The sequence below is a fragment of the Ambystoma mexicanum genome, chromosome 5q (assembly GCF_040938575.1).
Source record: "Ambystoma mexicanum isolate Mex_15411 chromosome 5q, UKY_AmexF1_1, whole genome shotgun sequence".
NCBI classification, from domain to species: domain Eukaryota; kingdom Metazoa; phylum Chordata; class Amphibia; order Caudata; family Ambystomatidae; genus Ambystoma; species Ambystoma mexicanum.
In genome coordinates this window covers 1,269,080,811-1,269,104,676 of record NC_090933.1, presented here as the reverse complement: position 1 = coordinate 1,269,104,676, position 23,866 = coordinate 1,269,080,811, and the positions used below count along the sequence as shown (strand labels likewise).

The window sequence follows — 23,866 nt, the reverse complement described above, 5'->3', positions numbered from 1 at the left end:
TTCGCGTCACGTCCACTTAACGGTCTAGTCTTTTTCCGCATAAGCGAACGTGGCGTTGTTTAAGCCACACCCTATCTTCCTTCTGTGCGTTGCAACCCTTTCCGGTCAGCTGTGCATTCTTTTGCTGCCACGGTTTGCTATACGCTGTATTCTGGCTCCGCTGAGCTTTCCTCTCTCTACTCCTGCTCGTCCTTTCGGGTTCCGATTCCCGGGACCTCCTTCTCTCTCTATTTTTCTTCTTTTTCTTTGGTATATGAACCGTTTTGTTTGCCTGCAGTTTTTCCGTTTTCCTGTAGTAGGAGCTATTGAATTTCCTACACTTCCTGTTTCTTGTTTATTCTTTCCTCAATTTCTATTTCTGAGATTTGTTGATTTCCGCTGAGTTCAGCTGCTACTACCTCCTTCAGGATACCCACCTGCCGTTGTGATTCCCCGGGGTTTTTGCCTACACTTGGCTTTTTTTCCCTTTCCAGTCCCTCCCGGGAGGGGTTCACGGTCAGGGCGTTTCTATCGCTCTCACTGTGGCTTCTTCTCGTGGGAGATATCCGCAACAAAGAAAAAAAAGAAAAGGACTACAGAGCACATCGAACTCTCAGATCTATTGAAGAAGACTCTGATTCAACAGGTGAGGAGGTGGAGGAGGGAAGCGGGGATATTGACGTCCCATCAGTGGAGATTGCTGACATTATGTTATTACAATCCATGTTACAACAAGTGTTAGTCATCAATTGCTGTATAAGCTGGAAGAACACGCCTTGTGATGTCTGTTCTGCGTATATTCCTAAATGCTGGTATTCTGTGGAGGAGATTCATGATAAAGCTTCTATTCATAAATGGGCTAGATGATAATGGCATGAGTTCCTCCAACTTTATACCTCTACCCAAAGGTAGGCAGACAAAGTGGGCAGACAAGCATAAATATTTTGAACATTTGTATTCCCTTTAGAATCACGAATCCTATCCCCAATACATGATGTTATGGATTCATTGCTAATCACATTATGTATACGAGGAATGTTTGTAGTTGGCAGTGATTTATTTTCTAGTTGTGCACCACTGCCACCCAAACGCAGCCATCTTTCCATCGGACCTCAGAGATATACTTGGCACATATTGCTGTCAGGCAGAGCATTAGTAACCCTCGTTGGTTCCATTGACAGTCCATTGCTAGCCGTATTAATAAGGGGCTCCGTCATAGTTGAATTATTTCATATCCACTATGTTCTGAATTAGGAGGCACCTTCCTTGATGCATAAGGCAAAGCATTTCCTTTACACTTTAATTTCGTCTTTCCTTTGGTAGGTTTAGGCTGGGAGGAAGTGTCCTTTAATAAAGTTTCAGACACATTTTTCTCCATTAAGGACGTCTCACAATCAAGAGTTCCATGTTCAATCCTTAAAACAGGCTGCGCTTGCTCGTAAGATCAATATTAGTACAAGGTGGTTCTAAAATAAAATTAGTAGTAGCAACTGATTGAGTATTTAAAATCTCTACACAATCTAATAAATCAGTTACAGAATCATCAGCAGGAACACACATATCCTGCACTTCCACATTATGATCACATGAATTCAAGACCCGATCGACCATTTTAGCCAGCATTAATTTAATTTCCTGCTGTTCGTTAGCCATATTGGTACATAGTACTTATAGAGAGTCTATAGAGGCTCTGATTGCATTAGGGGAAGGTTGTATTCGAGCCCCCAAGCGCCCCAGCAGACATCAAACCTGCATCAACCCATAATCTCTGTTTCTCAGCTTCCATATCCGTACTCTCTGAGTCACTATCATACTGAGTGGATGAGCTGGATGATAAGAGCAGTCTCTGCAGATCTGGTGTGGCTGACAGTTGTGTTCCAACAATGTTATTTGTTTGATTCTAAGAGTAAGCCAAAGAATTTAAGATGTTATTTCCCTATGTTGGCCCCAATGAATTACGATGTAAATTCATGCAAAGATTTAATAAAGAATGATTATTATCGATGGATGTCGATAGTAGATCGATTTGGTCGGTTATTACAGTTGGGGCTGCATGGAAATGTTCCTCTCCAAGAGCTTCTGATGTTGAACGTTGATCCTGTAAAATCACGGATAACTCCTGATTAGTAACATTTGTGAGTCCATACTAGGGGGCCTCTTTAGGCAGGTTATCATGTTTTCAGTGTTATGTTATGTTATGAGAACTTGTATAGTGCACGGCCGCCCGAGGGCATCATATCGCTATAGAGGGAGGAACAGATAGCCACTGGCCATCAACAGCGATAATCTAAAACAGATACGTTTTCAAGGCTTTCCTGAAAGCCAGATGGTTAGGCAGTTTTCTTACTGCCGGCGGAAGGTCATTCCATAACTGTGCCGCAGCTACAGAGAAAGCCTTGCCCCCAATACTAGTGCACCAGAAAGGTGGAACGCAGAGAAAACCTGCCAACGCTGATCGCAAGGAGTGTTTTGGAAGGTAGCAGATACATTTAGAGTGGAGATATTCTGCTCCCTGATCATGCAGCCCGATGGACAATGCAAAGCGCCTTAAATCCAATACGTTGAGTCACCGGGAGCCAATGCAAGGAACGCAAAACTGGAGAAATGTGAGCCCCATAGGGAGAACCTGTTGCCACATGTGCCGCAAGATTTTGCAGGTGTTGGAGTCGTTGCACCAGGTCCTGAGGCTATGCCAGGTAGAGAGAGTTGCAATAATCCAATCTGCTCAGCACCATAGCCGCAACCACCAGCGGACGCAGTGGGGCTGGTATCATGTGGAGCACCTTCTTCAGTAATTTAAGATGAACGTGGCCAATCTGGCATACAGGTGATACTTGGGCGTCCATAGAAAGAGATGCCGACAGGATCACCCCTAGATTTTTCACCTTAGCCGTAGGAACTGCGAGAGGACCAAAAGAAGAAGGCCAGAAAGAGGAGATTTGGAAAGTGAGTAGGAAAAGTGGTGAGTTGGAAAAGCGATCTGAAAGACCAGTGTGTGTAAAAAGTTTGAGATAGCAGCAAAATATCACAAGTGAAGGTTGCACGCATTAAAGTGAAACGCAAGGAAAGGCAGACCTGCAAATGAACTTTGAAGTAAAAGACGGCTGGGAAGACAGCGATACTAAGTAATAGAGTGGTCCGGTGAAAGAGAGAAGCCCATTCGAAAGTCTGTGAAAAGTGATTTATTAAAGCGATAAGGCAGATGAACAGCAAAAGTGAAATAAAGAAGTGAAAGTTGAACTGTGAACATTTAGTCAAAGTGGTCTTGCTGTGGTCTGAGAAGGAAGCCACGCACATTCGTGAGTCTTCGACATCCAAGGGGGACCGAGCCCGACAGATGGAGACCCAAAGGGAGATAAGCTTGGGGAAGGGAACCCCCTTGCAAGCTTGTGTTGGATTGCATCCGAAAGGGGTCCGAGCCCGACAGAGGGAGATGCGAAGTGAGATAAGCTTGGGGAAGGGAGCCCGCTTGCTGTTTGTGTTGAAGTTTATTTGAGAGGTCTGAGCCCGGCAGAGGAGGGCCTATGAGAACTGTTTTGATGAAACATTATTTTTGAAGGCAAAGAAAAGAGACTTAAATGTCTTTACAACTACACCCTAAATAAAAACATATTTTAAAAACGACACATGAATAATTTAAAAAGTGCAACTACTTATTTATTTTTTATTTGTGGTGTCCCACCGAAAGCCCCCATTTCTACTGCCCTTTTACCCCCCCAACTACCCCCACCCCTTTTAATCCCTTACCCCACCCCATATATACTTTTACTTTAAAATTCGACTTTTTGCCATTATTTAGATGTTGTTTTCAAAGTATGCTGTTATTTTATTTTCGTTATGAACACTGGATACCTGTCATGCTGCCTATAGGACAGCCTTACCCCGTGAGGTCTAACATGGGGAGGAGAGCTGGTAACTAACTTTATTCATTTGAACACTGTTTTTTCCTTTTGCATACATTTCTCCTTTTTACACTTTTTTGTACAAGAGATAGGGCAGGCATTAGGTTTTGTTAGCATAGGCTATTTTGATTTGACAGGCCACAAGGACTGCATTCCTTATTTTTTGATGGCCGAGACTACTCGCATCTCAGCTATAGGGCAGCATAGGAGTTTCTCCAACCCCAACCATTTCAATAAAGGTTTTAAAAATTGTACCCATTGTGTCAGTGGGCCTCATTACAAGGTTGGCGGTCCGGTAATAATGATACCGGTAAGGCAATACCGGCAACGCTTACCAGACCGGGCTATCATAACCAGCCATGACGGTCCTACCGGCATCGACAGGGACCCGCTGTGACATGCACCACCGTACCGGACTGTGCAAGGACACGCGGCCGCCTTGCCAGTAACACCGGCATGGTGCAAGGAAGAGGACATTACGATTTGCACAGACATGCACTTACCGGCATCCAGATGCCGGTAAGAAGGGCCACCATGATGCCGTTAACACGGCATCGCGGGACAGGCGTTAATGGCAATCTGCTGTTCTCAGACCTGCCACCGGTGCACACAATCAGCACAGGTGTAGGCAATGGAGTCTGGCCCAGCACAAATGGAGTACACCCACACACCACACCCCTTCCAAGAACAAAATGATTCCACTAGCTGTTGCCAAGAGGGGCTGGAGGACATGCCTGCACTGCTACTCATTGAGCAGGCAGTACACCAGGGACTACAGAGGTGATGCAGAAGGAGGAGGGTGAGACTGGCCCAGCAAATACCACCAGTGCAGGTAGTGGTTCCCCACAGGCAGCCATCAATCCCTTGAATAATGGCCAGTCCATTCAACTTAACCCCTGCACAGATCCACACTCTGTACCGCCTGGACAGTGGCACCATCAACACCATTGTGGATCTCCTTCATGATGACCTGGTCAGCCTGATCAGCATCCGCAGCGCCATGCCACCACTGCTGAAGGTAGTGTGTGTGCTCCACCCCCTGGCCACAGGCACCTACCAGCACACAGTAGGGCAGCTTCATGTCATCTCGCAGCTATGCCTTTCCGGTGTGCTGAACCAGGTGCTGGATGCACTCCTGAAGCACGCAAGTGCCTACATATCTCACCGCGGACTGCACAGGAGGTGAATGACACCAAAATTGCATTACATGCATTGGCAGGCATGCCTAATGTCATTGGTGCCCTCACTGCACCCATGTGGAGTTGGTAGTCTGGCATGCCATGGAGGCGGTGTGCGGCAATTGGAAGCAATACCACGCCATCAATGTCCAGATGGTGTGTAATGCAAGCAAGATGATAAGACATTGCTGTGCCAGATACCCAGGATCCACACATGATTCAATGGTGCTGCGAACTCCACAATCCCCCGCTACATGGAACGACATGCTGCACTACGTGCCTGGCTATTGGGTAAGTCTGACCACAGGGCCATGGTGATCATTTTGAGGGGTGGGGGCATATGCATATGCAACTTGTCGGCTTCTTGGGCCATTGGGTAGATTTGACCAGCAGCCAGTTGGCACCATGCATCAGTAAAGGGACAAATCCCTACACTGGTGGACCATATCACCAATCACATTGTGCCATGGTCACATAGGGAAAGGTGTTGAGGGACATGTGCATGGCATCATCGAATCATTGAAAGCATGATGGTCAAACCCACCTGTATCATGTAGGACATCAGCCAAATGCATCACACAGTGCTCAACATGCATTTGGTATCATTTCCTGCCACACACCCCTCACATGTGAGTACATCATGGACCTTCACACTTCATCTGTGTGAGTGGTGTATCTCATGTCAATGTCCCTTAGTATTGTGCGTCATCCATGCCCCTCACCATGGCTTGCCGAGTAGTATACAGGCCTGATATTTGTGCAGATGTGATGCCAATAGCTGACATTGGAAATGTATTGCATATAGACATGAACAATGTACAGGCGGTGCATACATGGAATGGCATGAATACTCACAATCGCAATTAATTTGCTCCAATGCAGGTGACGCTGATCATCCCCTGAAGCCGTGGTTCCTTACCTTGACAGGCATCCACTGAACCGGCACGAAGAGGTCTACAATCATGCAGATACACGCACTCGTGTGGTGATAGAGCAGACCTTTGGCCTGTTGAAGGCATGGTTTTGCTGCCTCAGCAGGTTGGGTGGGGCACTCATTTATGGGCTGAGAAGGTTGACAAGATTGTATTGGCATGTGCCATGCTGCACAACATGTGCATCCTGTGCAACGTACCTCTGCCACCTGTCAAGAACCAGACATCATCGGGTGAAGAGGATGATGATGAAGAAGATGCTGCACATCGGCCATGTCGCGATGCACGTGAGGGACGTACTGTACCCCAAACATTGATAGCACAATATTTCTGATGCACTGGGTCACAGAAGGTGCCGGTAATGTGTGACACTAGGCACTGGGATTGGGGGACTCTGGGCACTGGTCACTGTTGAACAATAAATTGACAAACACTCAAGAAGCAATGGCCAGTCATGTAAAAATTGTTCACACAACAGGTGTATTAATGTAATGGTACTGTGTACATGATTTAACCCTGCACCCGCATTACGATACAGACTACTCACGATGACCCCTCAACACCCCCACACACCCATGCCCCCCGCCTCCCAACACCCCCACATACTCATGCCCCCCGCCCCCCAACACACCCACGCCCCCTCAGCCCAATTAAGTTCAACAGGACTGCCACATTGCACGTCCCAGTGTCCCTGGCTATTGTCGCCCCCTTTTGGATGGAGGGGTATGTGGTTCCAACTGATGCAGACTACGCAGGGACATGCGCACAGGGCTCGTCTGCATCGAGCTTGCAGGTGTAGTGCTCGTCGATGGTGGTTGCACCATGTTGCCAGCCATACAGTCGACAGTCTGTGTCAAGGCTAAGATGCCCTCATGTACCCGCCTCGCCACACGGTTCACTGCACGTATTATTGCCTGTGTGTTCTCCCTGTTAGCCCTGCGTGTGGCCTCCCCTTCGGCCAAGTGCTCTTTGACCATGTCATGCATGGCCTGCTGTCTGGCCTCCATTCGGCTCAGTCGTCCCTCGATGTCTCGTATGGCTGTGCTTCCAGATGGTTGTATGGGAGGTTGTACGAGAGGTGGTGATATGCTCATAACGGTGCTGAAACCATGTTCAGCCATCTCCTCCTCAGTGCTGTGGGCACCAGCCACGTGTTCAGGGGACCACTGTGGTGTATCCTGCACGCTTGGGGTGTGTTGGCCATCCCCCAACATGGTAGGTCCTGCAGTGTGTCTGTCTTCAGGCCCATCGTCCTCCCCAGTGCTATGTTGTGCTAAGGCGTCCACCTCGCCCATGGAGCTTGTGGCCGTTGAATGTCTACCCTCAACATCACTGGCCACTGTGGTAGGGTCATCGTCAGCAGGGGGTGCCTGCTTGGGGGGTGGGGGGTTTCCTCATTGGTACGACCTTTCTGGCCGCTGCATCTTGTAGCAAGTGAGCCTTGATGGCACAAATGTCCCCGGCATGGTGCTCCTGGGTGCCAGTTATGATATGATATGATATGGCACTTATAACGCGCCTATACGCAAGTACACAAGTGTTTCAAGGCAGGTGCCTGCTCCTCCTGGTCTTGGGGGTGTGCACCCTGTTGGGCACTGGTGTGTGATTTTTGTGTCCATGTCTTGCGCGTTGGAGCCCTAGAGGTTGATGGCCTGGTGGCGTCATCCTCATCTCGGCCCATGCTTGCAGATGTCTTCCCTGTTGATGTGGCGTGTTCGGCGTCGCTGTCTGGATCTGTGCCTGTGGGGGATGGAGAAGCAGGGCATCAGTTATGGGAGAACTTACATCCTGCATGCATCAATGTTTGTACAATTTGGGTCATGTGCATCGTTGCATGTATGTTTGAGGGGCACACATGGTGCTTGCAGGATTGGGGGGGAATTGTATTGGCATCCTACTGGGACTGCCATGATGTCCATGGTGTCTGTTGGGTGGCCTACAGGGGTGTCGTGCTATAGCCATGGCTCAGGGGCTGTATGCCATGTGCTGTTTGGTTGGGGAGAGGCGTGCAGCATGCAATTTCATGGGACGGTGGTGATGCCAGCATCTCAACAGGGATGTGAATGTGTCCGTATGCATGCATGTGTTGTTTGTGTGTGCCATTGTGTGGTCATTTTGTTTGTGGAATTGGGATTGCTTGTGTGTTTTTGTGGCCGTGATGTGGTGTTTGATTTAGGGATGTGTTTGGGTGGTGCTGATGGGCCATGTATTTGCTCCCATCTACTTCCCATTTGGAGTTCAACTTTGTACTTGGTACATCAGGTGTGTGTGTTGACTTCTGTATTGCGCAAAGGGTCACTCACCGTCATCGTCCGATGATGGGACTCCCGTCTCTGCATGGCCAACCTCTTCAATTGCCTCCATATCCATGACGGAGCTACATGTCCCCTCCCACCATGTCAACTTCATGGGTGAGGCAGGTCCGCCACTTGTTGCCTGCCCGTGGCTGCGGTTGGGGGACAGGATGTTTCTCACTCGCAGCCGCAGGTCATCCCATCTCTTCCTACAGTCCTTCACGCTGTGTGGGGTGGTCCCCACGGCAGAAATCTTCCTGGCCCCCTCCTCCCATATGTTTTTTTTCCTGATTTGCGCTGCACGGCGCAGGCCAGCGCAAAACACTATGTCGGAATGCTCGACGAGTGTATCTGCCAGCATGTTCAGTTCATCATCACTGAACCTGGGTTTTCGCAGGCGAAGGTTACCTTTTCTGGTTGCCTTAGACATGTTCTGGCAGGCAGGGTCGTGTGTTTTCTGGAACAGGTCCTGTCTGCAGTGGATGGCAATGGATTGTGTTTTGAAAGATGGCTGCCGGCACATTTCCCGTTCCGGCGCAATGACGTTGCTTCCGGTGGCTGTGATACCAGTACCGGCATTAGCGGTACCGGTGTGAACGGTGCCGTTCTTATCGGATTCAGTGATGCCGGTGGAGGTCTCTGCGCATTCACTGATGCTGCTATAGGGGGCGGTATGGTTCTTGCAGGCATGGCGGCACTCCCGTTACCTGCATGCCGGTACACACGTGCATGCATACTTGTAATCACCCGTTGATTACGGGTGCAGTGCAACACGGACACGCTAGTACCAGCATGCCGGTAATTGCTGTTTCTTACCGCCAGACTCGTAATGAGGCCCAGTGTCATACTTGTGATACCATGCCTCGCCTACAGTACATGATCATTAACTTACGTCATTAGTTTGGGGGCGTCTTGGACAGTGATCTTTGTCGAACATAAGATGAGGAAAAAAAGTAATTACTCTGCTCCCTAGATGGGCTCACTGACTGTTGCAGTTGACATCCTTAAGCGTATACAGTAGGTTCTGACTGGCACTTCAACTCCCCAACAGATGCTATACAAAATGGAAAGGACAGTTGCAGCTATGAAAACTTGTCTGGAGGCAATCAAAGGCAGATTACGGAGCAATGAATAAGACCTCCAGCCAACTGGTGACCGCTTACAGAGTATGGATGCAATTTACTGAGGGTGGCCTGCAGGAGCTGGTGGGATGCGGTGTAGCATAGATGATGCATGGGTTCCCTGAATACCAGGCCGGAGCGGATGGACAATCTTTGGCATTTTACGACAGAGTCCTGGGGGTCCCATGCCAATACTTGATGACATATAGCTCTGTAGATCTTGTTGGACTATGAACTGGCAGAGTGTTCTGGAGGGGCATCGGTTACCATAAACCAGGCATTGTGTCTGAAATCCATTGTCCGTGCTTTCTCATTGAGTGCCATGGGAGGTAATACAGCTATAAAGAACCATTGAGTCCTGTTTGATTGTGAGATGCTTCTGAGGATCAAGCTATTGTAACTTGGGTGCAGGTAAGGAATCTATGGTTTCTGGACCCAATTGGAGAGACAGTGGGGGTCATTCCGAGGTTGGAGGTAAGGGATTACCGGCGCCTGTAAGGGCACCAATGGCGGTAATCCTTTACCTCCGTACTCCGAGTTCCCTTTGCGGGTCCCTCTTTACCTCCTGCTTTTAGCAGGAGTAAATTACGGGACCCGCAAAGTGACCTTGGAGTAAATTACGGCACCGTAATTTACGGTGCCGTAATTACCTCCTTCCCCATTCCCATTGAGCCCTATGGGGGCAGAAATGGAGATGGGGAAGGGCTATGGTGAATGGGGAATTACCGGTCCATCCAACCTTGGAATGGACCGGAAATTACTCCATTCACCATGCCGGTATTCCATGGAGTAAATAGCTCCATGGTTGCAAACCATGGAGCTATTTACTCCATGCCTTAGTCCTAACTCGGAATGAGGGCCAGTGGCTAAAAGGGAATGGGTGGACACTCTGAAGTCACTTGCAGAGATTGGGTGAAGGTATCAGCGTGACATGTTGAAAGTCTTGTGGTGTCTTACAAATAACAACAAATCTATGCCTTCACCGATCTGCGACTGGTGACTTTCTGATGAGAGTTAGAAGGGAGTTGGGAACTTTGCAGAGGACTGATCCACCACAAGGTCCAAGTACAGCTAGGTGATGCTAGGTGTAGAGTGGAGTTGCTGATTAGCAATAGTGGCATGGAGGGGAAGGTTTAATGATATTACTTGAATATTATATTTATTACTAGGTACACCATACTCCTTTCTCAACCTCTCAGCCATTCCTGGCCTTCCCTCCTTTGTTCACATTTTCCTGTTTCGTTGGTGATGCATTTGCCCTGGAGCGGACCAAGCTGCAATGAAATGTATTATTTTAAAGCTGTGTATGAGTGGTGTTGGTGTTGAAGTGTTTTACTGGTGTGCTGATTGCCCAATAAGCAGAAATAAAATAAAATAGAGTGAAAAAATCTATGGCAAAGCAGTGAGGGAGAAGTACTTGCTGTTATGATGGTTGTAAAGAAGCGAGGTGCTTGCTATAGCCATGGAACGGTGAAGTCAAGAAGCATTCAGGGCCCTATATCCCTATGAGGGCAAGTAAGGGCCAAGAAACAAGTTAGTTGCTATATCCCAGGGATCGCCTATTGGAACGGAGAATCCACCAAGTAGCAGTGGTCCCTTTTAAGTAAATGCATCCCCCACACTTTTAGTATAATTATTCCACTTGTGTTTTAGATGGGACCCTAATCCTGTTGCTTGTGAATAAAGGATATGACCAATATCTTTGTGGCTCGTGTGTTCTGTGTATCCTAAGTCACACAGTCTTTGTTATGAGAGTTGTACCTAAAGGAGACAAAGCGGCAGAAGCACAACTCAAGGGTGCACTTGTGTCTGTGCAGCATATTACGTTGAGGGGGGTGGCCTCAGGGATAGGGGTAGCATCCCGGCAGGGGATCACGAGACTGCAGCTGCTTCCTGATGTGGAGTTTTATTTGTTGGCAGGGGATGGTGATGTGGGAATAGGATACCATGAGGACATCTCTATCTGTACTAGATACCAGTACGTGGGAGAGGGGATCAGGTATCTGGGATAAGGCCCTCAGCTCTATGGGGCTTGGGAGCTGCTGCTTGGGTATAACGATGACTTCTACAGGAGATGGGTGGGGGGAGGACTGAAGGATTTGGCTGGGTTATGGTATCGGTGTGCACGTCTTGCTTTCAGTGTTAGAGCTGGAATGGTGTTCTATGAACAGGGAAGGGGTGTCTGCAGCTCTGATGTAACCCTTTAGTGGGCTACTGTGATGTGACCAGGGCATAGTCACGTCTCTGGTACATGCGCTCTTACGTTCTTGCTTTTATTCATTATCATTCATTTCTACCTCAGGTCACAGATTGAAACTGAAGCGTTCCTGCACCTGCGCTATGAACGCACCGATTGCGCCCTCATGTGCTCCTCCAAGGGGTACGCAGCCTCGCAGGATTCTTGTCAAGCCGGAGATTTTAAGGCCGCCTTCACTGCCAGGTGAGCCACTGAGATGAGTTCTGTGTAGGAGATTAAGGTGGTGAGATTGTGATTCTTGTCTTCATGCAAGACGTTTCATCATGGGCGCCCTATCCCATCTTTAGGTAAGGACCCAGGAATGCACCATCCCTGCATTTTCGACACATTCTGCACAGGTGTGGCCAATACTTACATGATTTAAACTTATACGCCAAAATATAGAAGTTATTTCAACAGACAAGTGCCTGCCAATGACCCAGAACAAATACAGTTGCAATGCAGTCACTTTCTATGTAGTGGCAAATACCATACTCCTCCTGCTTCTAGGCGCTGTAATAACTGGTGTCATTATTGCCCAATGTAATGAAACTTGAGGTATCGGCGTCAGAAAGATGACGAGCTCAGATGGCTTAGCAAGGATTCAGACATGTGACTTTAGCTTGCATGCCAGTCTATGAAACAATCACTCAATTTAATGAGGTTCACTTTCTGTTCAAGTAATGTATTGTATTTTGATCAATTTAGGTCAGTTTAAATCTTCCTAAAGTGACTACTGACCACAGGGCGCATAGCCTGTCGGAGGATATTCAGAAGTGATATATGGCATCCGATACCTGTACTGCAAGACCAAAAACATGTTTTGATCTACATAGTACTAGCCAACTTGTCAGGCGTTCATGAACTCACCATCTGAAGGGCATTTTTATGTAAAAGTATATTTATAAAGCTGCTATGGGAAATATGAGCCAGTGAATTTAAGGAGTTGGACCTGGGGTCTGCTGTTACAGGGAGTCAAGCCATAGAGAAAGATAACGAGCAGTGTAGGTGTGCATCCTGGACATCCACATGGCTATTTAGGGGTTGCTGGGGTCTGAGGTATAATGTGGACCAGTGTAGCGCCTGCGGTGCAAGGTCTCCCAACTACTCTGCCCGGAGCCTTTTTATGTCCTTGGGTGGTGGGAATCCCCCTGACCTCTACTTGGCACTGCAAGAATGTAGTTGATGGGCCGTCCACAACATTTGTTGCCCAGTAGCAGAGATGGCAAGATAACATTGCAGCGCAGTATCCTGATTCTTGTAGCAAGTGTTTGATTGTAACATGTGCCTTGCAGTATGCACAAGTTCCCTTCCTACGAGCCAGCATAGGTTATCTCCTCACCTTCTTCTTCCATTTCCATTTGTTTCCCTCCACCTTACTTATTGTGGACCCTTTGTATAACCCCCCCCCCCCACTCACCTTTAGGTGTCACACCGGCAAGCCATGGCTGTTTTAAATTAGCCAGGAGCTATGCAAAAGTGCAGGGGAGCACCAAACAAGTGTCATCAAAATGGCATCTAACTATTAGACATTTTATGTGCAATCGGAACTAAACAAACAATGGCAACATTTGCAGAAGACATTCAAGTCTTTCAAGCCAATGCAACACAGTGCAGTTTCCATCATCCCTGCGTGGTTCCCCAAGGGGAGAGCACCGGCCAACTTTGAAGTAACCCTCAGAAAGTGGCCGAACTAGAATCCACACAGCCACATACAAAGATGGTACTTTGCCATCGCTCATCATCAACCCATTGTGTGCCAGAAGGTGATAAAGCAGTATCAGTTGTGACTATGCAAGGTACTGCCTTATGCATGTTATGTAGTTATGTGGCAATGTGTGCCAAACCAAAGGTGAAGAAGGTCGCTAGGGCTGAACATTGACTTGCAGGTTGGGACAACGAGGATACGTACCACTTAAGGTAAGCAAGAGTTTCCGGGATTCTTAATAGCGGTGCCGCAAAACGTGTGTATGTGCCCTTTTCTAATGTGAGAGGGATGGGCCATGTGAGCCTGGTGTTGGCATGTCAGTGCAAGTGTTATACTATGTTTGCCGATTGGACATGACATATTCTGGAGTGTGTGGGCAAGACTGGGGTAGGGGGAGATATGTGTGCAGAGTAGGGTGCAGGAAGGAGCTTGTGTTGATCCTCTGCATTTAATGCGTTGGTGCTCTTGCGCCGGTCTGGCGGTGCTGCAAGATGGAATGGAGGAGACTTGGTTGATGCCGAGAATGTTCTCTCGGATTTGGACAGTTTTTGCATTGATGAGGTTGCATTTCTCCTTTCAGTGGGGGATTGGCAAATCTGGTAATTAATGATTTCTTGACAGCTTTGAACAGTGCCCAGCTTCTATAAGAGGCCTCTGACATGCACTGGTAGTGTCTTGCTCTTGCTGAGCCAGGGTGTTTTGTTGCTGGCTGGTTCGGAGTGTAAGGATAGTCGTAGGAGTGGGATTTGTGTATAAGGGTTTGCTTTTGATAGTCAGTTGTTTCTCCTAAATGGTGTGCATCATCAAGGGCGCAAGTGCATCGGCGTTGGTTTGTAGGGTGACTGAAGGTGCCAAGGTGGGTGTTGGGAACGGATGTCAGTGTGGACCGAGATTAGCAAAATCAGCTCTGCTTAGTTGACTGGGAAACCTTGAAAGGCGTGATATTGAGGTTTGGATGGTACCGGTTGGCTGTGGTTGGTGGATGGAGAGTGGTGGATATGGAATGGGGTGGCAAAGTGACTTGCCCAGGTCATGTTGAGGGTCAGTAGGCATAGGACTGATGTTGATGGTATACAAATAAGGAGGGCAGTGCCTTTGTTCTGAGTGGGTTTAGTGATGTGCTGATTTCTGTTTAAGGAGCTGAGGCCAAATGGTGCTTTTATGTTCCTGTTTGTGGGTTGTTCTGGGATGTTAGTCTCAGAGGAAGATGCTACAGTAGAAGTTGATTGCTATGAAGGGAATAAGGTCAGAGTTTTCATCAAGAAATGCTGTGTTTGCCCCTTAAATGAGTTCAATGAAGGTGAATGAGTATATATGAAGCATGGATAGGTGGGTTTGTGAATCACTGGAAGACTACGAGGCCACCTTGCGAGTGGCATTTGCCAATAGAATGCTGTATGCAGGGGTTTATGAATGTAAAGACGTTGTGTAGTGTGCTGGCTACGAGTCCGGTTTAAATAAAGAAGATGGGGTTGAGTGTGTAGTTCGTGATCAGATCTGCAATATCAATAGCATGTATATCAATGTGAGTGTGTGGTAGGTGTGTCAGTTACAACAAGGAAATGACAATGACACTGGTTATTACTTTGCACATTTCTGCCACGCGCTTGCGTGCAATATCGAGAAAGCTTGTGACCTCTGACCTCTCTCTGGGATATATACATGCAGATTCAGGTTTAAAAGAGACTATTCTAGTCTGAGATATTTTGTAACATGTTAGACATCTGTACTGTATACTGTATGAGCGTCAACAGGGTTGTTAATGAAGCAGTTTATGCTCTCCTATTCATCTAAGGAGTGACCTTAATCCTCACCCCATGGAACTTCTCCTTGCTTGGAGCTTACAAAGCATGACTAGCTAGTGCAGATCACTAATTATCAAAATCATGGATTGTATTACAGGAGTTTCATGAGGATTAGACAAGAACGCTGATCACTTGGAATTCATATGCTTGCTGCGCTGTAAATATTTGCCACTTAATCCTTGTCGAGCATGGTAGAGGCCCAGTAACCGTCCTCAGCCCTTTACGCACTATGAATTTCTCAGATTCAGTTTGAACTATAATGTCCGGTTCCCCAAACCCCTCCTCACCTGAATCCGTATGAAAGGCGGAGGAATCGTCTGTGTCGGTGTCCCAGGAGTCGTCTGACGGTATCTCCTTTCTTCTTTGTCTCCAGGTATCGCTGGGTTTCTTGTTTATCCGTTCCCCCTGTTTGGAGTAATGGGTATGAGCTCCACCGGAGGCCACTTTGCCAGAAATGCTGTTTGCCTGGCAGTGGGGACCCCAAGGAGCCCACCCCAGGCCAGGGAAAAGCCTTGCCGAAAAACCCTGGCAGGTATTAAGAGATGTCCCGGATGAGCACTACCAATCCCAGAATGCACTGTTGTGATGTGGATGATACAATGGTTCCAAAGAGGGTATCCAGGAAAGGATCCAGTCGGAGGGAGAGATTGACAAGGTCATGTAGCAGAACTCCTTGAATGCACAGACAAAAGACTGAAGGAGTAGGCAGGTGAGCACAGGAACGAGAGGGGCGTGGCTAAAGAAGAGCGAAGCACCGAGGAGAAATGCTCAAGACAGGCAGCACGGAAGGAAGAGGCAAGGGAGAGATAAGGTAAGTCAGCAGCAGGAACGAGGCGAGACAGCCGCCAGAGCGCGGCAGGAATACAAACACACCGAAGCGCTGGAAAACACTTCCCGAAGCACTGGAAGTTGCAACGCAAGTGCGTTAGCAACTTCCGGGCCTTTTAAAGGCAGAAAGACTAGAATGTGTACGGCATTCCAGAAGTGTTAGTCCTTCTTCTATCTTCTCGATAGCTTCCACGGCCGGCGAGCCGTGACAGTATGACCCCTTCTCACGTTTCTTCCCCCCGGCTTTCCGGGATGAAGGCGATGGAACTTCTGCAGTAAACGAGGAGCTGAAATGTTCCTAACAGGTTCCCACGTGCACTCCATTTTAGGATAACCTTTCCAAAAGACCAGGTATTTGTCATGGTGCATGCTCCTAAAACCCCGAAACTGGTGAGCCCATCCCGGACTTTGGCTTCCTTGGGCACTTCCCAGGCCCCAGCTAGGTTCACCTGGACTCAGACCTGGCGCCGGTGGCACCAGGCTCATGGTAGGTGCTAAATACATGGGCCATATACTTGGCTCTGAGAGGCTGCGCCATTCACTACAGGGTGTGGCTTGGGACTACTTTACCTGGAGACAGGATACGGTTAAGGGGGACTATTTTCCTGGGACTACTTGCAAAGCTATTTAAGCCGCACCCAGCAAACTGAACACCCTTCGTGTTATTCTGCACTCCTGCAGCGTAACGCTCACCGTGTCAGCTCAGCTCTTTCTTCCCTTCTGCCACGCCCGTCCCGAGTCTTCCTTCCATCGGCACCAGAGAAAAGAGAAGAACAGGAGTTAGAAAAGCATTGAAGGCCTTAACTGCAGAACATCCTCATCTCGCCTTCTGCTTACCCACGGACCGCCACATCTATAGAAGAGCAGAACTGAAGGTACCCTCCTGGTTAGCTACTCACCTGAAAGCGGCCACTTCTAGAAACTCCATAGAGCAGTTCTTCATCATTCCAGCATCGCGCCACAACTCAACCCGTCAAGCGGCTCTTCCATCATCTTCCTGGAACTGCGCTGCACCTGCCGAACAGAACAGACAAAGCAGGTTAGTCGCATACAGCAAGGAAAGCTAAATACTGCGAACAATTAGCGCACCCTGCACAGCGCTATACTTACCAGCTGGAATCCTGCTCATCGTCAGGAGAGTCATCCATCATCCGAAAGCCGCTTAAAGCCGCACCTGAAAGACAAGAACGAACATTAGATATTTCGAGCAAAGACTTAAAACAGCTATTTCAGGGAGTTATTGGAATAGAGACTTACCTGCTTACGCCGGCCTTTCATTTCAACTTCGGCAATCTCCATCGGATCAGTGAAGTAACTAGATCCTGGAAAGACTGTGAAATCGCGCCCCTGCCAGAGTGTGCAGGACGGAGAGCTCGCCCATTAAAAAACCAAGGTGAGCCAGAGGAAGGGAAGGGAAAATCGGAAGGAGGGGAAAACCAAAACCAGCTCCATTCAATTGGCTAAAATCTTGTTTCGAGCACGCCCCCGTGGAGACCAGGTGAGCGGGACAGTATTGTTGAACTCCTCTCTTGTATCTGGAATCAAGAATGCTGGAAACTTCATATTCCTCAGGAGCATCTGTTACTTTTTGGGGTGGTTTTCTTGTCCTTCGGGAATGAAGATCCTTAGTATATGGTTTTAGGAGTGAGGTATGAAAGACGAGATGGACTCTTTTGAGGCTCAATGGAAGGTCCAGCCTTTAAGCCACCGGATTGATTTTGGCTGAAATACAAAAGGGTCCTAGAAACCTGGGTGCGAATTTTCCTGGATGGGCCCATCTGGGCAAGAACTTAGTAGACAGCCACACCCGGCTCCCTACTTCCCACTGAGGAGTAGGACCTCTTTTTTGATCTGCCCATCTTTTGCAGTCCTGTCGGGCCTTCTCGAGATTGGAGTATGATTCTTGGTGCAACCTCTGTATGGTATCCGGTAGGTGATCCACTGAAGGTGTATTTGTAGGCGATATTCCAGAGAGCGGGATATGCTTTGGGTCATAACCATAGGTGCATTTGAAAGGACTCATACCTAGGGAAGTATGCCTTGTATTATTATATGAGAATTCGGCCATGGGCAGAAGATGGAACCAGTCGTCTTGTTCTTGGTTACAAAAATACCGGATTTACTGCTCCAGAGTGGCGTTAAGACGCTCTGTTTGCCCATTGCTCTCCGGGTGGAACCCTGAAGAAAGTGACCTCCTGATTCCTAGGGTTCTGCACAGAAAAGTCCAGAATTTAGACGTGAATTGAGTGCCTCTGTCTGAGACTATATTGGTGGGGAGACCATGAAGCCTGACTATGTCCTTTAGAAAAACTTCTGCAGTAATACTGGCAGTAGGGAGTCCTTTTAGAGGAGAGAAATGAGCCCGTTTACTAAAGGAATCGATTGTGACCATTATGGCTGTGTGTCCACAAGATTCCGATAGATCCACTATGAAGTCAGTGGAAATATGTTGCCAGGGACCTTCGGGCCGTGTTTCTTGATGTAGGAGTCCCAAAGGTTTGTGGTAATCGTATTTGTTTTGAGCACACACAGGACAGGCAGTTACGTATTCCTTTACGTCCTTAGTCAGGGAAGGCCACCAAAATTGACGAGAGGTTAATTCTATTGTGGCTCTTTGGCCCTTGTGATCTGCTGAAGGAATATCATGGCACCAGGACATTGCCTGCACTTGTAGGTCTCGAGTAGGTATATACAAGGCATCCTTCTTAGAGAGAAGGCCGCCCTTCAAGATTAAGTCCGTTCCTGAGATCTTGTTTTTCTGTTGTACCGCCTGTACCTGTCGTAGAAATGTGTTTACGGTGTTAATTAATGTCTTTCCTGCCAACACTAATTCCTGTTCCGGTGGTTCTCCTGTCTCTTTGCTTACACTGCGAGAAAGGGCGTCGGCCAGAGTGTTTTCCTTTCCTGGGAGATAGGTAATCACAAAGTCGAATTTTGAGAAGAAATACGCCCATCTGGCGTGTCTTGAATTGCGGCATTCCATCTTTTGCAGTACCTTAAGGTTTTGATGATCTGTGCGTACCTAGAATGGGACTATAGAACCCTGTAGAAGATGTCTACATTCTTCACATGCTTGACGAATGACCAAAAGTTATTTTTCTAAGACGTAATAGTTTTGTTCGCTTGGGGTTAATGTGCGTGAATAATAAGACACTGGATCTTCCAAGCCATCCTCCTCCTTCTGTAGTAGTGCTGCCCCAATGGCACCATGGGAGGCATCGGCTTCCACTATGAACGGCTGTGTTTGGTCTGGTTGCTTAAGGACTGGAGCTGTTACAAAGGACTTTTTTAAAAGTTGGAAGGATTGTTCAATGCAGGAATCCCAAACGAACTTCACTCATTTTTTCAGTAGATTGGTGATAGGTAAAATGATCTCAGAGGAGTTAGGGATGAATTTTCGATAGAAGTTTGCGAGTCCTAAGAATCGTTGGATTTCCTTGATGGTAGAGGGTACAGGCCAATTGGTGATAGCATTTGTCTTGGCTGGATCCATCTATATGTTATCAGCAAACAAAATAAAACCCAAGAAAGGTACAGTGGATGCCTCGAAGACACATTTTTCTGGTTTGGCTAGCAGACTGTTTCTTCTTAATCGATGTAAGACTTCTGTAACCAAGACGCGATGTTCTGCTAGAGTGGTAGAAAAGACAAGTATGTCATCTAGGTAAACGACAACCGAAGAGTAGAGCATGTCTGCAAAAACACTGTCCATAAATCGCTGGAACTGTGCCGGTGTATTGACTAACCCAAAGGGCATTACTCTGTATTCGTAATGTCGCAGTGGTGTCCGGGAGGCCGTCTTCCACTCATCCCCTTCACGGATTCTTAAGAGGTGGTAGGCCCCTCTCAGGTCCAATTTGGTGATGTTATGACTTGATGGTCGTGTAGATTTGCCTCCGTACCCAAGTACCACACAAGCAGAAGTGAAACCACTAGTCGTGCAATCTTTGAGGCCACAGGTGTAGAATGTCGTCAGCCTGGAACCGGGAACGCCGGAAGAACCCCTGGACCACTGTAAGTCAAAGATTTGGTTAAGTGATATACAGAGGCTAAATCGAATGCACAGGTTAACTGGGGTGCAAACCAAGGCTTACCTATTGTGTGAGGGGTTCTGCGTGAAGGGCAGCTATCTTCAAATGAGAAGGCGGCAGCAGCAGGCTGTAGGAGTCTTTAGGACACTCTGTAACACACCTGAGTTGTTGTAAATACAGTGTGACTTGATCCGTAAGTAGTCCGATACACAAACAAGGTTGAGGGCCAGAAGTACAACAATCCGAGGTTAATCCAAGTCCAATCCGAATAACGATGCAATAAGTCGAGTTCCAGAAGGCAGAGAGATGCGGAAGTATCCAAGGGGAAAAACCAAAGGCAGTCCGTGAACCATTCCAAGGTCGAGAGTAACAAGAGTTCAACAAGATGCACAAACGCCAAACAGAGACCCGTAGAATCAGCTGCGAAGCGTTTCTTCCGCGTTCTCTTGCTCTATTTGAATGCAAGATGTGATCACATGATGCGAGAGCGTGGAAACGCACGTGAGAGTCACGTGACCCGTGATGAAAACAGGGATCTCTTCCTGGTCACGTGACGCAGAGAATTCCACGCTCTTGTGCGATGCCGGTGGCTAGGGGAAAGACGCCATGGCAGGTGCCAATGAAGAAAAGGCCGTAACAGACCTGAATTGCCAGGTGAGCCAAAACATTTTGCGGTGAGCCGCTGCCGCCGACTAGGTGTACGTGAAAGGGAAGGGGCATGAGCAATGCAGGGACGAGACTGGTGAGAGAGTGATGAGTGTGTAGGTATGACAGGTGAAAACTCGAGCCCCCTGGACGGCTTCGATGATGTCTTTCATCAATGGCATAGGATACCATCCCCGCACTGTAAGACTGTTTAGACCTCTGTAATCTATACACGGTCGTAATTCAGTAGTTCCTTTTTTTTAAACAAAAAAGAGAGAAGCCCCTGCTGATGGAGACGACTCCCTAATGAGACCATTCTCTAGGTTGGTGGCCAGGTACTCTTTTAGGGCTTCCTTTTCGGGTAGACACAATGGAAACATTCTGCCGAAGGGAAGAACAGCTTCCGGAATCAAGTCAATCGTGCAATCTTCTTTGCGATGTGGTGGCAAAAGATGAGGTTGTGTGTCTGTGAACTCCTGATAGGGCACCAGTATCATGTTGACGCTGAGAGAAGGATGCAGTGTAGCTTGGATGACCGGTGAGATCTCCGTAATCAAACAATGCTGATCGCAGAACTGGGATCTGATATCCACCGTGTTCAGACTCCAATCGATGGGAGGATTGTGCTTTCTCAACCAGGGTATTCCCAGTATTACTGGAAAATGTGCCGCCCTGATCAAATCAAAGGTAAGGTATTCCTGATGGTTAGCCATCTTAATCTTTAATTCCTGTGTTTCATGGCTAATGGTTCCTGAGGTTAATGGGGTTCCATCTACACCTTCCACTGGTATAGACCTTATCTTTGGGCATCTAGGTATCTGTTGATCCTTGGCCCACTTATCATCCACGAAATTGCCCGCTGCTCCACAGTCTAACATAGCTAGACACTCCACTGAACCTTTTGGTTCCCATTCTATCTGTATCTTGATCACCATTAAACTGCAACTGTCCAAGACCGGAGGCTGTGCTATGCGACAGGGATTTACGATATTCACCCCTTCCCTTTCCCTGTTTAAGGTTGGGGTCTTTCGTTTCCCTGTCTTCTAGGAGGTACTTCCGGACAATCCCGTAATAAATGGCTTTTTGAACCACAATACATGCATAAGCCCAGGTCCTTCCGTCTCTTGTGTTCGCTAGTGGAGAGCGGACCTCTAGTTGTTGCGATTTGCTTCGGCTCTTCCATGGATCCTTTTTCAGGTACAGAGGGAGAGTTAGGAACCGGTACGAAGGTGCATGGCCTTCTTCTTTCTGCCTTCCTTTCTGCCATGCGGAATTCTATTTGTAGAACCAAGGATACCAGTTCTTGGAAAGAAGTTGGTCTGGCTACTCTCGCCAGCTCATCTTTAATGTCTTCATGGAGTCCTCTTCGGAATATGGTCTGTTGTGCTGTTTCGGGCCATCCCGCTTCTGCCGCTATCTTTTGAAACTTTGTGACGTATGTCTGGACATCTGATGATCCTTGTCGGATATCCAGTAGGTTCTCGAAAGTGGAATACAACACTTCCGGTCTTTCGAACCTTTCTCGGAATCTTTGCACAAATGTGACATAACTGGTGAAGACAGGATCTGAACTAGTGACCAGAGGAGTGGCCCATGCAAGGGTGTTTCCTATCAAATTGGATATGAAGAACCCAAGCTTTGTTCTATCTAATTCGTAGGTTCTGGGACGAAAGGTAAATTGGATCGTACATGTGTCCAAAAATTCTTTTATCTTTTTTGGGTCTCCATCATATTTCCCACATGACAGGGGGAGGGGTGGCAATTCCCCTCGGGTGTCATCCCGCTGTGGAACTTGTTGTCCCACCTGTTGGATCTGTTGCTGTAGTGCCGTATTATCTGCTCTTAGGGACTGAACTTCAGCAGTCAAAGCCTGAATGGCGTTTACCATTTCCTGGTATTGTTCCAAGGTGGCCATTTCTTTTTGGCGTTGCAATCTCTCAGATTCAGTTTGAACTATAATGTCCGGTTCCCCAACCCCCTCCTCACCTGAATCTGTATTAAAAGCGGAGAAATCGTCTGTGTCGGTGTCCCAGGAGTCGTCTGACGGTATCTCCTTTCTTCTTTGTCTCCAGGTATCGCTGGGTTTCTTGTTTATCCGTTCCCCCTGTTTGGAGTAATGGGTATGAGCTCCACCGGAGGCCACTTTACCAGAAATGCTGTTTGCCTGGCAGTGGGGATCCCAGGGATCCCACCCCAGGCCAGGGAAAAGCCTTGCCGAAAAACCCTGGCAGTTATTAAGAGATGTTCCGGATGAGCACTACCAATCCCAGAATGCACTGTTGTGATGAGGATGATACAATGGTTCCAAAGAGGGTGTCCATGAAAGGATCCAGTCGGAGAGAGAGATTGACAAGGTCGTGTAGCAGAATTCCTTGAATGCACGGACAAAAGACTGAAGGAGTAGGCAGGTGAGCACAGGAACGAGAGGGCCATGGCTAAAGAAGGGAAGCGAGCACCGAGGAGAAATGCTCAAGACAGGCAGCACGGAAGGAAGAGGCAAGGGAGAGATAAGGTAAGTCAGCAGCAGGAACGAGGAGAGACAGCCGCCGGAGCGCGGCAGGAATACAAACACACCGAAGCGCTGGAAAACACGTCCCGAAGCACTGGAAGTTGCAACGCAAGTGTGTTAGCAACTTCTGGGCCTTTTAAAGGCAGAAAGACTAGAATGCGTACGGCGTTCCAGAAGTGTTAGTCCTTCTTCTATCTTCGCCATAGCTTCCACGGCCGGTGAGCCGTGACAGAATTTGCCATCTTTATAAATCTCCCTGAATATGGACACTCTTTCATCCCTTCATTTAGGTAACCCACGCTCAAATGTATCAGTGGTCCTAGCAAGATTATATGTCCTGTTATTTGACAAACCCAGCATAATTTAGGGTAACTCTTCTGGCTTGTGATTCTACTGTCTCAGAATGTTTTGTTTTAACTTCTGCAACACTGCGTATGAGCCATTGTCGAATCAGACACTACAGTTGATAGAAAAGGGAATTCTGTTACTTTTTAGCTGTTATTTTGTGGTTAGGATCTTTCACTAGATATACAAATATGGACAGTTGTTCTCACATGGTTCTCTGCTCCCATATTGTCAGTAAATGATCCAACTCATATTATCCTGCACCATTATGTCTGCCGGGCAGGGCTGTTGGGAGATGTCGTCCAAAACACTTGGAGAGCCAATGGTTTCCGGCTACCTGCTCTAAAATGTAC

The 23,866-nt window shown here is 47.7% G+C and overlaps 1 protein-coding gene across 4 annotated transcripts in view; it reads left to right on the top strand.

The window, feature by feature from the left end:
• Positions 1-23,866, top strand: part of OPLAH (5-oxoprolinase, ATP-hydrolysing) — a 664,980-nt gene that overhangs the window by 339,338 nt on the left and 301,776 nt on the right. For all 4 annotated transcript variants that reach the window (XM_069621803.1, XM_069621805.1, XM_069621802.1 and 1 more), the window contains one exon: positions 11,709-11,846. In XM_069621803.1, the coding sequence (XP_069477904.1) occupies positions 11,709-11,846 (138 nt within the window). The remainder of the gene's footprint in view (positions 1-11,708; positions 11,847-23,866) is intronic.